Source organism: Benincasa hispida, chromosome 3 (assembly GCF_027475165.1).
Source record: "Benincasa hispida cultivar pf3 chromosome 3, pf3_genome.v1.1, whole genome shotgun sequence".
Classification (NCBI taxonomy): domain Eukaryota; kingdom Viridiplantae; phylum Streptophyta; class Magnoliopsida; order Cucurbitales; family Cucurbitaceae; genus Benincasa; species Benincasa hispida.
The window spans coordinates 19,671,078-19,687,482 of NC_143480.1; the positions used below are offsets into that span (position 1 = coordinate 19,671,078).

The 16,405-nt window shown below is 36.4% G+C and overlaps 1 protein-coding gene and 1 pseudogene across 1 annotated transcript; one reads left to right on the forward strand and one right to left on the reverse strand.

Moving 5' to 3' along the window:
- The first annotated feature begins 5,596 nt into the window (after positions 1-5,596).
- Positions 5,597-6,870, forward strand: LOC150037108 (pre-mRNA-splicing factor PRP46 pseudogene; annotated as a pseudogene).
- Positions 6,832-10,344, reverse strand: LOC120074361 (abscisic acid 8'-hydroxylase 3-like). The gene is made up of 10 exons (XM_039027458.2): positions 9,947-10,344; positions 9,229-9,553; positions 8,984-9,133; positions 8,610-8,861; positions 8,385-8,471; positions 8,211-8,289; positions 7,850-7,956; positions 7,629-7,747; positions 7,380-7,511; positions 6,832-7,245 (listed from the first exon to the last, which is right to left on the reverse strand). The coding sequence occupies exons 1-9, from the start codon at positions 10,186-10,188 to the stop codon at positions 7,418-7,420; spliced, it is 1,455 nt and encodes a 484-aa protein (XP_038883386.2). The 5' UTR covers positions 10,189-10,344; the 3' UTR covers positions 6,832-7,245; positions 7,380-7,417.
- Positions 10,345-16,405: the final 6,061 nt, after the last annotated feature.

The following is a 16,405-nucleotide window of genomic DNA, read 5'->3' on the forward strand; positions in this document are numbered from 1 at the left end:
AATCTTGCCTTGAGGGTAAGATAACTAAAAGTCCTTTTACTGGAAAAGGTTATCGAGCCAAAGAGCCTCTAAAGTTAGTACATTTTGACCTCTGTGGTCCTATGAATGTGCAAGCCAGGGGAGGCTATAAGTATTTCATCACCTTTATTGATGATTACTCGAGGTATGGGTATGTTTATTTGATGCAACAGAAGTCTGAATCCTTTGAAAAGTTTAGAGAGTTCAAAGCGGAAGTTGAAAATACATTGGATAGACGGATTAAGACATTTTGATCGGATTGAAGTAGAGAATTTTTGGATTCGGGGTTCCAGGACTATTTGATAGAACATGGAATCATTTCCCAACTCTCAACGTCGAGTACACCTAAATAGAATGGCATAGCAGAGAGGAGGAACAGAACCTTGTTAGACATGGTTCGATCGATGATGAGTTATGCTTCCTTACCAGACTCATTTTGGAGTTTTGCAGTGGAGACTGCAAAGTATATACTCAACTATGTTCCTTCCAAGAGTGTTGCGATAACACCTCTGGAGTTGTGGAATGGGCATAAAGCTAGTTTACGTCACTTCCACATATGGGGTTGTCCAGCACATGTGCTTGAGTCCAATCCAAATAAATTGGAACCACGGTTGAGTTTGTGCCTCTTTGTAGGCTACCCCAAAGGTGCACGAGGGGGTTACTTTTATGATCCGTCGAAAAACAAAGTGTTTGTTTCTACGAACGCTACTTTATTGGAGGAGGATCATATTAGGGAGCACAGTCCACGTAGTAGGATCGTATTACGTGAGCTTTCCAACGAAACTACTGAAACTTCAATAAGAGTTTTTGAAGAGCCTGCTTCATCAACAAGAGTTTTTTATGATAGTTCATCTGGTAAGTCAGTTCCACCTCAAAAGTTGAGGGATCGACGCAGTGGGAGGGTTGTGAACCCACCTGTTTGCTATCTGGGTTTCACAGAAATCCTGGCTATGGCAGACGATGGCAACGTAGAGGGTCTGTTGTCTTATTGGAAGGAAATGGAGGATGGATCGGGATGAATGGGTCAAAGCCATGGATCTCGAGATGGAGTCGATGCACTTCAACTCAGTATGGGATCTTGTAGATCAGCCTGATGGGGTAAGACATATAGGTTGCAAATGGATCTACAAGAGGAAGTGGGGTACTGATGGGAAGATGCAAACCTTCAAGGCTCGACTTGTGGCAAAGGGTTATACCTAGGTGGAGAGAGTCGATTATGAGGAAGCTTTCTCGCCTATTACCATGTTGAAATCGATCCGCATCCCTTTATCCATTTCCACTTATTATGATTATGAGATTTGGCAAATGGACGTCAAGACTGCCTTTCTGAATGGCAATCTTGAGGAGACCATTTATATGGTACAGTCCGAGGGATTCATTGCCCAAAGTCAAGAGCAAAAAGTTTACAAACTGAATCGGTCCATTTATGAGGTAAAACAAGCGTCTCGATCTTGGAACATTTAGTTTGATACTGCGATCAAATCGTATGGCTTTGACCAAAATGTTGATGAGCCTTGTGTCTACAAGAAGATCGTCAACGATTCAGTAATTTTTCTAGTGTTGTATGTAGACGATATCCTACTCATTGGGAATGATGTAGGAATACTGACTACAGTTAAGAACTGACTAGCAACCCAATTTCAAATGAAAGATTTGCGAGAGGCTCAATTTGTTCTGGTATACATATCTTTCGGGATTGTAAGAACAAAGTGATAGCGTTGTCTCAGGCATCGTACATTAACAAGATGTTGCTCAAGTACTCGATGTAGAACTCCAAAAGGGGCCTACTGTCGTTCAGGCATGGAGTTACTTTGTCTAGTAAAATGTGTCCTAAGATGCCTCAAGAGATTAAGGAGATGAGACGGGTTCTATATGCGTCTGTCATTGGCAATTTGATGTATGCGATGCTCTGTACTAGACCAGACATCTGCTATGCTGTGGGAATAGTCAGCAGGTATTAGTCTAACCTAGGTCAGGTTCACTAGACCGTAGTTAAGAATATCTTTAAGTATCTTTAGAGAAAGAGGGACTACATGCTCGTGTATGGAACTAGGGATTTTATCTTTACTGAATACACGGATTCTAACTTTCAGACTGATAAGGACTCTTGGAAGTCCACTTCAGGGTCAATTTTTACTCTTAACGGAGGAGCAGTAGTGTGGTGAAACACTAAGCAGTGGTACATCAACGACTCCACGATGGAAGTCGAGTACGTAGTGGCTTGTGAAGCTGCTAAGGAGGCCACTTGGCTCCAGAAGTTCCTGACAGATCTAGAAGTGGTTCCAGACATGTCTAGGCCCATCACCGTCTATTATGACAATAGTTGTGTTGGAAGTATCATCTCATCCGCGAGATAATGCATCGAGGGGACGTGATAGTCACGAAGATGCTTCAGAGCACAACGTTGCTGACTCGTTTACGAAGGCTCTCACAACTACAATGTTTGAGGGTCACCTTCAGAGCATGGGTCTACGGGATTGGTCGCAGTTGAACTAGGGCAAATGAGAGATATTTTTGTACTGGGCCTTAATGCCCTAGTTTATTGTTTTGTACTAGATATTTGTACACCCCACTCACTTTAGGACAAGTGCAAGATTGTTGGGGATGATGCCATAAACTCTCGTGTCTTGTAGTTTGTAAACATAGTTTTGAACAAATGGTTGTGATGTATAATATATGATATTTTCTTCACTTTTGTCTATGAACATTGGATGTTTTATTTTCTTTACCACAAACCAATAAACTAAGATCCCTAGTTGTCGTTTGTAACTTAAGCATGTATGTGGAGATATACAGGTGGATCATGTCTTAAGTGATAACCAAAATGGTCTGTAATATATGGATATATGAGGGAAACCTTATCCTAGTCACGCTACAGATGCGACCCGCTTTGTAGAATAGTTATAAGTGGTGTGACATGCTACAGATGGTCTAATCTTGATCATTCATGTGGAGACATGCGAGCGGGGGCGTTTTATACAAAGAGTTTGTATAAGATCGAAATACGAAGCGTTATAGTCTTCTTATATAACATTGTTCATGACAGAGACTTCACTTCACTAGGATGACCATAGGTAACATGACCTCAATCTTGAGTGAGTTGGGAACTCCTGCCTTTGAGGGCGATCCTTTGATTTGCATGGGTGCGAGTGTCCAGATTGTCAACTCAACCTACCATTTTGGGGATTCGTCTAATTTGGGAGCTGGAAACACAGCTACACAAGATGAAATTCACTCCTTACCCGAAGCAGGGGTAAGTAGATAGATTGCTTCCATAAGGGCTGATTTCGGAGCTTGAACGATGTGGCACCACATACCTTCTCATAGCCCGAGAGGTGTCCCATATAGTAAGACTATATTGTATTGTTCATTAAAGGGATCAGTGGTACTTAAGGAGTTAGATGTAACTATAGGGACAAAACGGTAAATTGGCCCAGTTGTACTTACGAGCATCTGTGAAGGGTTATCATACTGTTGATTGTTTATATCCGATGGACAAATAAATATATATGTGGTGAGAAAAGTGTAGCTGTCGGTCTTTAATGGAATGCCTGGCAGTTAACGGATAGTGGATTTCATGGCTAAAGAGTTTAATCAGCTATTCACGTATCGTTGGAGCTTGAGTCATAGGTCCATAAGGTCCCCTTGGTAGCTCAATGGATTCAAGTTGAGAATAAGTTTTTGGGTCAGTTTGAAGTGTTTACATTGACAATAGAGAGTTCGATTATATATGATATGATTGACATTATGTATGAGATACATTATTTGGAGGAAAATGATATAAATATGATTTATATCGAGTGGAGGAGAAAAGACTATGGTTCATATGTTCCATTTGATGTGATATTAAACCATAGGTTAATGAATATAATATGATTATATTTATTATTTATTTTTGGATAATTATAGGATAATTGTGTCGACATTTTCTCCGTAACTGTGTGATATTGGGAGGTTGCATTCAATTTTCGTAACTGAAGAATAAAATGAAAATAGTTTTCATTTTGCGATAGGTCATTCATTCGCTCACGTTTGTGTATATTGCTTATCGCATAGCAAACCAAGAGCCTACACGATAGCTTAACGTTTCTAAATGATCATATACAATAATGAAATGGAATTTTATATTAAAAACGGTGTTATATAATGAGACTACTCATTTTGTGGTCCAGTCTTATACAAACTCCTTTGTATAAGATATCCCCGCTCACATGTCTCCACATGAATGATCAGGATTAGATCATTTATAGCACTTTACAAAAATTGTAACATCTACAAAGCGGGCCATACTCGTAGTATCACCAGGATAAGGTATCCAACCTTATCCATCTATCACTTAAAACATGATCCATCCGTATGTCTCTATATACATGTTTAAGTTACGAGATAACCATGGAACTTTGTTTATTGGTTTGTGATTAATGCAACAAAAATTGGAATAAAATATCATATATTTTATTAAATAAATAATGAGTTTGTACGTAACATTCATAAACTATAAGATCCTACGAGATTTAGGGCATCAAACTCAACAGAACTTTGGCAACCAACTCTAATACCACCTTCATGTGACCAATTTCAGACTCTGACCACTACCTCCAATTACAAACTTCAACAAAAATCCTCTTTGATAATCAACTTTGACAAACACTTTAGATTATTATAAGATCGATGACGGTTAAAGTATATAGTAAGGTTATTGATTATATAAATAATAGTATTTTGTCTATATTAAGTGCAATATTTATACGTAACATTTTGTAAATTATATTTCTATTTAGTTGAATTCACATATCTAATGAATGTTAATAATATTTGGAAAAGTATATATGGAGATTTTTTTCCTGCAATATTTTTTTGTAAGAAATAGTGAAAATGGAGATTTATTCTTGATGATCCTCCAAATTCGAAGGAATTGAAAGTGAAATGGTTGAAGAAATGTGGTGACATTTTGTTAAGATGATGAATGATTCAATTAAAAATATTTATGATAAAGTAAAAATGCAGAACATTAATAATAGGAAGAAGAAAGAAAAAGAAAATAATGATGAAATTCATTGAGATAAATATGAACTCAAATGGGCATCCACAAATAGCCCTGACAAATATTTATACGTATAAAATCTATTTCATGTTTAATTTAGTGAGTAAAAATAGGGATGTTCATGTTTAATTTATATTAAGACGGTGTTGTGGTAAAAATCGTAAGCCCTAATCCTTTTCCACTATCCCCTTCATGTTATATTTTGACCTTTGACCTTCAATAATCAAATTCTATTCCTATTTATTGGAGGAATCCACGATTTCCTATGTAACTTCTATTACTACTCAACTTCTTTCTTCCCTTCTCCTTCTTCTCCGGCGATTCGGCACCTCGTGACGCTCTTTCTTACGCGGCGGTGCAGCGACAACGTTATCCACGAACGAGCGACGTTATTCTTCTCCGGCGAAGGCAGCGGCGGTGCGGACTGAATACGCACAGTAATCCCTCCGTTTCAGTGGCATTCTAAGGCGGTTTCCGGCGGTTTCGAGGTCGTTTGGTGAGGTTCGCGTGTGGAATAGATTAGACTGCTTTAGAACATCTTATTGTTAACATCTGCAATTATGGAAAGAATTGGAAGGAAGCGGCCACATCCGGATTATCATGCTCCATAGAAAAATTATAGGGTCATAAGTGGTCATCTAGGATGTGTAAGGTCAATTGCATTTGATCCCAGTAATATGTGGTTTTGTACTGGTTCAGCAGATCGTACCATCAAGATGTGGGATGTTGCAACTGCAAAGTTAAAACTCACATTGACAGGCCATACTGATCAAATACGAGGTCTTGCTGTTAGCGCCAACCATACATACATGTTTTCGGCTTGTGATGAAAAACAAGTCAATTGCTGGGACTTGGAACAGAACAAGGTAGTCCGTTTTTGCCCTGGTCATCTCAGCGGTGTTTATTGTCTGGCTCTTCATCCAACCATTGATATTTTGCTTACTGGGGGACGTGATTCTGTCTGCCGAGTGTGGCACATTTGAAGTAAGGTGCAAGTTCATGCCCTCTCTGGCCATGATAACTCAGTTTGCTCGGTTTTTTCTCGACCCACTGATCCACAAGTTGTGACTGGTTCCCATGACTCAACTATTAAGTTTTGGGACCTTAGATATGGAAAGACTATAACAACTCTAATACATCATAAGAAATCTGGTCGAACAATGGCACAGCATCCTAAAGAGCACAGTCTCTTTGCTTCTGCTTCATCGGATAATATCAATAAATTTAACCTCCCCAGAGGGGAGTTTTTGCACAATATGCTTTCTCAGCAGAAGACTATAATCAATGCGATGGATGTCAATGAGAAGGGTGTTATGGGAACTGGGGGTGATAATGGTAGTTTATGGTTTTGGGACTGGAAGACTGGTTATAACTTTCAACAATCACATACAATTGCTCAGCCTGGCTCGTTGGATAGTGAAGCTGGTATTTGTGCTCTCTCTTACGACATAACTGGGTCTAGGCTTGTAACTTGTGAAGCCGACACAACTATTAACATGTGGAAAGAGGATGAAAATGCTACCCTTCAAACTCATCCCCTCAACTTCAAGCCATCCAAAGATATTCCAAGATTTTTTTAGGCTTAGAATTGTCAAGCTCTCGTACTTCCTATGCCTCAGGAATAGAAACAACGACCTCCTAGTTTTCAATTATTTTTCTGTAAATACAATCAATAAGACTTGTGATTCTTTGGAAATTAGTCAATTTTCTTTAGAAATGTATATAAAGTACAAAATATTTTATAGTTTATGGTTATTTACACGAGAAGATTTCTATATAAATATTTATAAAATTTCCTTTCTTATGCAGTGTCCTCTTCTTGTACAAGTTTAAAGTGACGTGTATATTATATAATATTGAAAATTAAACGTTATCAAGCACTACACACATATTAACCATAGAGATTGGAATATTTAAAAAGAAATATACTTCAATGTTCTGTAGAAAATAAACCACGAAGTCAGACTGATGGAGAATCCAGGGAGAGAAGTCTTTATAGGTGTGCAAAATCAAACCAAACAGGTAACCGGATCTTATGGAGTGCATGACAAGTAGGAACTCTTGCTTCAATTTTTTTTTCCCTCAAATTATATTGAATTTCGTATAGACTCCAGTAATAATTCTTCGTTCCCTTCCCACTGCAGTGTTGCAAAGTTCCCTTTTGTCTTTTCTCTTCTGATTTGCTTTTATGTGAAGCATAGAAAAGAGTAGGTAATTAGAAGCCATGGCAATGCATATAATCCGCCTGCTTCCTCACATTTTAAGGTATTTAACCTATCTCATTACCACATTAGAATCTCGCCACTCGTATCTATACCTGAGATGAAGTTCTCACATCTATGCTTATGTCCCATCTTACAAGGTCTTCAAAGTAATGGGGCAGCCGCTTCTCAACCTAGGGATGTGTGCCTTCTTTTCAAGGCAAGGATCTGGATCATCAACCGTCCACCTAAACAATACAAAGGTAACAGAATTATGATAAGGATAAGAAGGAGAAACAGTAAATTCTGAATTATATCTTGGAACATGATGAAATGCCTGCTGCTTATGGAATGTACAAACTCACTTGTACCCTCCAGTCATTCTGTGCAAGAAGACCAACATTGTTAATTTGGCCATGTTAATGCCTAGACAGGTCCTGGGTCCAGATCCAAAAGGTATGAAACTGTATGGCTTTTGAATTTCCTGGAGTTGTGCCCCATAGTTACATGAACAATAGTATATGTTTAGTAGCCAAATAAGGAAAAAAGAACAAGAAGAAACAGTGATAGGTTGTGGTGTAGATACATCAAATCTGGAAGGGATGAATTGCATGGGGTCCTTGTACAAATCTGGGTCATAATGAATACATGTTGCATCGATGTTCACATGCCATCCTTCCTTTATTTCAAAACCTGCATATCACGTGCAAAATGAGTTGGATGGGATTTTCGGTTCCCTCTGTTGAATCAGTTTGTTCGAAATCTTCACATCAAGTCCACATGGCATCCTTTTCTATCTATTTACCTATAAACAGAATGCCTTTCTTCATACCTATCTACATGTTATTATTCTAGCAGCAGAAATAGTTCAACAGGAATCTTGTAAATTTCCTTCAACGAGTGAAATATCAAAAGGAGAGAGAATGACAGTAACAGGAGAAACATGCCTTCTAATCTGCAATCCCCTAGTGCCACACGAGGAAACCACAGCAAAACATTGGACATTCTCAACGTCTCTTTGACAACCTGCAATGTACATGACTTAAGTTGTCAATGGCCACTTCGTACATTGTGCATGGAATTCCTTAAAAAATAAGGAATAGACTTAGGCTACTTATAACCTTTGAACCGTAGGACATTTTGTTAAGATCTTCAAGGGTAAGCAATTCTCCATCTTCCTTATTTCGTAGAATTGACAATTGTTCTTCCTGGAGATTTGAAATGGGTATTACTTATTAGTATTCACTTCACAGGAGTCTTTGGAATGAAAAGAATGAAGAGCCGTGGATTATGGTTAACGTTTGTTAGTTTTCTTTCAAAGTAACTTCACAGGTTCTGGATCTTACCCGTAGCCTTTCTTGGGCCTCTCTGTTCTCGTCCAGGAACTTGATACTCCACATCATAGCAGCGGCTGTGGTGGTTTGGCCTGCAATTATCAATGTCAATAGGTTATCCATTATCTCTGAGTCATCCAGCTTTTCATTTGAAGGATATGAATCTCTCTGCAACATTGACTGCAGGAAGTCTTTGGGTGACTCCTCTCCCCTCCTCCGTCGGGAAATTATCTCTCTAAATCTTTTCATCAGTCGGTTTCGTGCCTGCTCAACATGTTGGTTTGGTAATTAGTATATATGTTTCGAAAGTTGAATTAAGCGAAAAGCTCCTCATTAAATTTTATTGTACAATTGGGATGCCTATATCTTGAAGCTTCTGACTGTACCTTGATGCCTTTGTAGTACCTAGTTCCTGGAATCATGACTGGGAAAGATAACATGGCATCAGAGACGGCTATACAGTCTTTCTCAATCTGTCTTAGTGTAGATTCATCTCTTAGACTCATTAGCATATGGCACATGGAATCGAATGTTATCTGCAAACCACATAACATAAAAATAAGATATGTTTGCTGCCCAAGTCAAACAGACAAGTTTGAGAAAGATGACTAAGTTTTTATATTTCTGTAACCTTCATGCTAAAATCAAGCAGTACAAAACTTTTCCCATCTTTTACTAGTTTCTTTAGCCTTTTGGAGAGCATGTCGTCAAATTCTTTGACAAAATTAGACAGAGAAGTCATGGAGAAAGGATCAGCTAGAAGACGTCTAATCCTTCTGTGATTCTCATGGGAAACGCATAGTAAACTCTTCTCCCCAACAGCATCTCCCATGGATTTCACGTAGCCCTTGTTGAATTGGACAAAATCATTGGCAAATATTGCTTTTGCACCTTCTGCACTTGGAACAAACACATGTATCTTTCCAAATAGCCTTGTCTTGAACCACCTACCATGCCTGGTTTAGTGTCACCACAGTCATCAATTCCATGTTCTAAACTGCCTGGGATGTATAAGCTAATCTATCTATGTATATATGTATGTGTATCTACCTTCCCAAATACCCATACAACCCACATCAATAGTGTAAGTGTAGAAAATCAATGGAGTTGACTCATAGGCGATGATAAGCAAAGTCTAGTTTTGTAGCCAAAAGTTCTAAAATTATCAAATTAAACGCTTAAGGAATCATCTAAAATACATCAATTTTAAAATTTAGAAAAAGGGTCCAAACTTGATGGCTTTGAATGTGGAAAATTGGAATCATATTAAGGGAATATTATAAGTCATACTGACAATAATTCTTGTGTAAAGAATATCCATAATCACCATAAGGGAGAGAACCACTTACCACAACCTGCGGAGCCTGACAAAGTGGTAACATCCTCTGGTACTGTTATTAGCAGAAAGAAAAGAGAAGGTTTCCCCTACAAAAGGTAACCCCAAGTTACCAGGAATTCCTCCAACATTCTTGCTCCTCTGTCGCCAGCAAACTTTCGAAACCAACGCTAAAATAGCTATGGAGAGAAGTGCTGCCACTGTAGGGTCAAAGTAGTTTTGAGCTAAGAACACAAGCCCTTCCTTACACAACATCTTCAAACTTTTCACCCACGAACTCTATTGACTATTGATGAAAACAATGAATGGTTCCAGTGTGATGGGGGATTACTCTTCCAAGATGCTGCAATATATAAACATTAGGAGGGAGGGCCAGAGTGTTCAACAAGATAAGATTGTGGTATATAATTTAAATGGTCGCCAATGTATATCCTTGGATGCTTAGGCTTGAGAATGGAAAGATTCATGCCAGAAAAACGACACATTATATGATATCCACCCGTGTTTAATCTTTATTTCAAGTTGGGGTCTATTGTGTTTGTTTACTGATAGAATATATTTATCATATAGTGGACAAATAACCAGTCACTTTCTTTTATAATTATGATTGTGATATATGGATTTGATGTTTATATGGGGTCTAAACTAAATGCTTCTAATATATAATCGAAGACTCCTTAGATGCCCACCAACGTTATATTTGATGGAGATCAATCAGACTATACTTGTGGATTGAGCATTTATATTTGGCTTTAATTTATTGATTGAATCATAATTTACGATTTGTATTATATTTCTATTTAGCTGTCTTTCATTATATTTCTGAATTAGTGTAGTTATGAGGCTATTATTAGCATGCTTTGATTATATCAAGGAGTCCACTAATCTTCACCTCTTCCTCAACTTTTCCCTTTTCAAGTCCACTTTTTCTCTACCTTGCATCGATATACCTTTTCTCTTTCTCGATTTGGGTGGGGATGTGATTTCATATCCATACAAATTGGAACACCAAACATGAGGTGTTCTACCAAATCCTATCTTGACAGTGAGACAGAAAGGGAAAAGTATTATGCAAAAGGTGAATATGGATATGGAAAATTGATCATGAAATTTGGTTGGGAGTTTACATGGGTAGTAAAAGGTGGGTTTTGACTGAGAAGTCCTTATTATAAGCCTAGTGGAGAGTGCAGAGTGGGTTTAGAGATTCCTATAGAAAATGGAAATGGAAAGGACCCACTTTGAGAATTTAAGGATACTTTGTGAAAACCCAAAAGGGCAGGTTCTTGGAGTGTCAGGGTCAGGGTCAGGTCTGTGAAAATACCTTTTTATATATGAAAATGATGGTAGAAGAGGAACCAAAAGGCCATTAAAATGGGATGTGTAGCAGCACTTTGTTACATAGCACTTTGCTACTGCTAACGTAAGATGATAACAATTCTGAAAGTAGAATGATAGGGACAGATTTTGTAGTCTTATGGCCGGCCATGCCCATAAACAACTCCTTGCTTCGGTGGACTGCTGTTGTTTGTTTCCTTTCAAGGGTCCCAACCACCAAATTTACATATATATTTTGAGGTTCAACCTTGTTGGATTTTCTGTCTGTTCTTCCCAATTATTCTTTCTCTTGTGTTACTGTTTTTTGTCTCACTGTTCTTCAACTTCCGCTTCCTCCATTAGAAAGGATCAAATCTTCCATCAAAACTGTTCCAAAATCTAAATGATGGGACTAATTGTTCTAACTTCTAATCTTTAATTATCTTCTTTAATTTGTTACAAATAATCAATGCTGATATTGAAATGTTTTTTAATTCTTTTCATTTGATTTTTATTCTCTTTAGGCAAATTTAGGAGAGAAATTTCTCATAACTGCATTTTCTTCCCCCTTTCGTGGAGTGGAGTTTAGCTAGGATATTTTAAATATTTTTAAATTTTAGATTATATATATATATATATATATATATATATATATATATATAGAACTATGAGAGAAGAATCTTTACATCCTCATCACACCTATTTAGGTTGAGGTGATTATATGCTCAATGGTGTGTTATTCTTTTATATGTGGATATGATCTAAACCATAAATATGAAACATCATAATCTAACGGTAGAAACAAAAGGAGAAGCGGCATGAAGGGGCTTCCGTAAAACTAAAAGGGTTGGACCTACGTGGAGTTGTGTTAAGATGGAGAGTGGTGACCCCTATTAGCTTAGCACAGCTCCACACACTATTCTCGACGACGATGGCTCCATACCCTAAAGTTAAAGTCATTTGGAGGTGAGGTGCTCTCACTCAAACAAGGACTTTCGACGATGGAATTGACCTTTTACAAAAAAAATTTCCATACAAGGGAGGTGAACCAGAGGAGAGGCATCCCTCGCTCTCAATGCTCTCAATTTGGGTCCTTTTCCCCGTGTTTGGGTTTTATCTTGAACAGACAATCACGTCATTTCTCTATTATAATTATTTGAGTTGAAATGGTATATTTTTTTGTGTATGGATGTAGACTATAGATATAAAAAATCATGATCTAACGATTAGAGATATATTTGAACAAATAGTCATGTCCTTTGTCATTTTACAACTATTCAGTGAAACATCAATATCTAATTGGAGAGATACGTTTGAACAAACACGTCTTTTGTTTTTTCATAAGTTTCTATTTTATCTTTTATCTTCAAATAGTTTCAACTAGTCGAGGTAAACAATGTAAAAAAATTATTTGATATGCTAGTTAGAATCTTTTTAAACTTTTTTTTTTCTCTCTTTATATTAAAATAAACTATAAATTAAATTTCACAGATGCTATGAACTAGTATAAATAAATTACTATAAAACAAACTCTCTTTTTATATGAAGTTAAATTGGTCTTTTAAGTTATCAGTTCAGTTTATGAGCTTTGTTTGAGTTTATTTGGTTTCTAAATTTTAAAGTGTTTAATTGATTTTTTTAATTATGTGTTCAGATGAGTCTTTAAAATTTCGATTTTGTATCCAATAAGTCGTGAACCAACTCGAAAGTTGACATCATATTCAATTTGATGTTAAACATCTAATTCTAAACTCTAATTGATGTCCACCTAATAATTAAAATAAAACGAACATATTTGGTATATTTTCAATTGACAATGACCCCCTTTTTTTCTCTTTTCTATCCACCCTTTATTATCACACCTAATTTATATCATTTCCTTTTGTGGTGCTAAATAATATGCTTTTGATTCTCATCGTATCAATCACATATTTGGTTCAATTTTGGATTGCTCTATAGCTTCAATTTCCCCCCTTTTATTCATTATTTCTTCCTTTATCTTGATCTTTTCCATTATCAATCAATTGTTGGAGAATCATATCATTGTACTCTTATTGATTATTTATTTATTCTTCTTCTCTTTCACTATTGACATCATCATCTTTTAACCTTCTTTTCTTAGACTAACTTAAAATGCAAATTCAATTTTTTTTCTTTTGCAAAGGAAATTCAATTTTTTGTTGCATATATTTGGAGTTGGAACTAATGACCAAGTGGATACTTTTTTTTTATCGAAAAATTAAAATAAAAAAAAATGTCCAATTCGAGATTTGATTTCATGGTTGGTCATTAAGGAGCCATTTCGTAACATGTCGTTTTTTTGTTTCTTGTTTTCGGTTTTCTGTTTCTCGTTTCTTATCTTTTAAGAACTAGAAGCATGAATATATTTGATAACTATCACTGTTTCATATTTCTTGGAAAAAAGAAGAAATAGAAACAGATACTTGTTTGATAATTATTTCTTGTTTTTCATTTTTCGTTTTTTTTATAATAATATGATATGTATTAAAAAAAAAGATGTCATATATTAAATATCGAAAAAGAAATTATCAAAAATTTATTTCATTTAATACAAATAAGTCTCAATGCACAACTAAATACAAGAGCAAGGTTGTATCTATCTTTCAAATGTTGCCCAAATTTGATTGATAATTGCATCTCTTATTTGAGAGATTTGTCTTAAATGATTTCGACTCAGATTTAACTTAACTATAGTAGTCTGCAAAATTTAAAATTCAAAGTTTAAAAAAATATTTAAATTTACATATTGGAATTTGAAATTTTAAAATTAAACTAATATATAAAAATAATTATTTGGAAAACTTGTAAATCAAAACCAAACTAATATATAAAATATAGCAAACTTAAGTAATATTTAAATAGAAAAATGAAAAAGTCCAGAATTCCCATACTCAACAAAAATGAAATGGTCCAAAAAAATAAAGAAATATAATGAGAAAAACAAAACAAAACAAATGTCTTGAAAAGAACAAAAGAAATAAAATATTAAAAACAAATAGGCCTAGAAAATGCATTAGATGAGATTTGAACCCAGGACCAGGGGAATGAAGATGGGTTCCATGGGTATCTGATATAAAAAAAACAAAACAAAACAAAACAAAGGGTTGTCTGCGACGCTAAGATGATATAAGATATCTGGAGTTCTGATGTCTATATTTGGGTGTGTAGAGTTGTTATGTATGAGTTCATATGTCTGTATTTGTGTGTGTAGAGTTCATATGTCAGTGTTATCTAGTTCAATTTTTGTACTCTATAATAATTTGTCTATATGAACACTATTTTTTTAAAAATCTTATAATCCAATTATTGTATCCATCCTATTTGGAATAAAACATTGATTGTATTTTTTTATTCTTTCCAATCCCAAGATATGATATACAGTTTAATTTTATATTATTCATTCCAAACTTCTCATTAAAGAAAGTCAAATGGTTTTATAAAATAGTATTAATTTAGACGGGATATGAATTTCATTAAATTCATTCCACTATAAAAAAAATTAAACTAGATATGAAATTCATTAAATTCATTCTACTATAAAAAAAAATTAATTGGATATGAAATTCGTAAATTCATTCACTAAAATATTTGACATAATTTGATGGCCTTATACATGACCATTTTACAACTTGCTTAGAAAAATTTGCATCCATATCTAAGGGCCACATGTCAGAGGCCATCTGTACATGTCACAAAAAATCAACAAATATATGATACCTATGGAATAAGAGACTAGGGGAAGTTAAAAAAAAAATAATAACAAACCAACTTGCAAACACCGATAACGTAATTAGTTAGTCTTGCCCAATAAATGCATGCAATACCTTCTTCTTAATGGTGGTGGAATGGCTAAACCGTATGTTCGTTGAATATCATTCACCAACAGATCTATGAGGGTCAGCTGATCATCCTCCTCTAAATAATTGGGAATGATGTAGGGCTACTGACTGCAGTTAAGAACTGGCTAGTGAACCAATTCCAAATGAAAGATTTGGGAGAGGCTCAGTTTGTTCTGGGTATACAGATCTTTCGAGATCGTCAAAACAAAGTGCTAGCACTGTCTCAAGCATCGTACATTGACAAGATGTTGCTCAAGCACTCGATGCAAGACTCCAAAAAGGGCTTACTGCCATTCAGGCATGGAGTCACTTTGTCCAAGGACATGTGTCCTAAGACGCCTCAAGAGGTTGAGGAGATGAGACGAGTCCCATATGCATCTGTCTTCAACAGTTTGATGTACACGATGCTCTGTACTAGGCCAACCATCTACTACGCTGTGAGAATAGTCAATAGGTATCAGTCTAACCCAGGCCAAGGTCACTGGACCACAGTGAAGAATATCCTCAAGTATCTTCGAAGAACGAGGGACTACATGCTCATGTATAGATCTAGGGATTTGATACTTATTGGATACACGGATTCTGACTTTTAGACTGATAGGGACTCTCGCAAGTCCACTTTAGGGTCAGCTTTTACTCTTAACGAAGGAGCTATAGTGTGGCGAAGCATTAAGTAAGGGTGCATCGCCGACTCCACTATGGAGGTGGAGTACGTAGTGGCTTGTGAAGCTGATAAGAAGACCGTCTGGCTCAGGAAGTTCTTAACAGAATTGGAAGTTGTTCCAGATATGTCTAGGCCCATCACCCTCTATTGTGACAATAGTGGTGCTGTGGCGAACTCCAAGGAGACTTGGAGTCACAAGCGCAACAAACACATAGAGCAGAAGTATCACCTGATCCGCGAGATAGTGCATCGAGGGGACGTGATCGTCACGAAGATCGCTTTGGAGCACAATGTTGCTGACCCGTTTACGAAGGTTCTCACGGCTAAAGTGTTTGAGGATCACCTTCAGAGCATGGGTCTACGGGACCGCCTGCGACTGGACTAGGCAAATGGGAGATTTTATTGTACTGGGCCTTAGTGCCCTAATTTATTGTTTTTTACTAGTTTTTGTACACCCCACTTCGCTTTAGGACACGTGAGAGATTGTGGGGGATGACACCCTAAAAATCTCGTGTCCTGTAGTTTGTAAACAGTTTGTACGAATGCTTGTGATATATAATATATGATATTTACTTCACTTCTTGATTTTGCACATTTGGATATTTTATTTGCTTTACCAAAAATCAATAATCTA

Bases quoted from the DNA above. Each gene is read 5' to 3' on its own strand.
- LOC120074361 (XM_039027458.2), bottom strand. From the start codon at position 10,188: ATGTTGTGTAAGGAAGGGCTTGTGTTCTTAGCTCAAAACTACTTTGAC. The intron at 9,554-9,946 runs GTAAGTGGTTCT...ACACTAAACCAG, and splicing joins GTCAGGCTCCGCAGGTTGTG to GCATGGTAGGTGGTTCAAGA. The intron at 8,862-8,983 runs GTACAGTCAGAA...CATGTTGAGCAG, and splicing joins GGTACTACAAAGGCATCAAG to GCACGAAACCGACTGATGAA.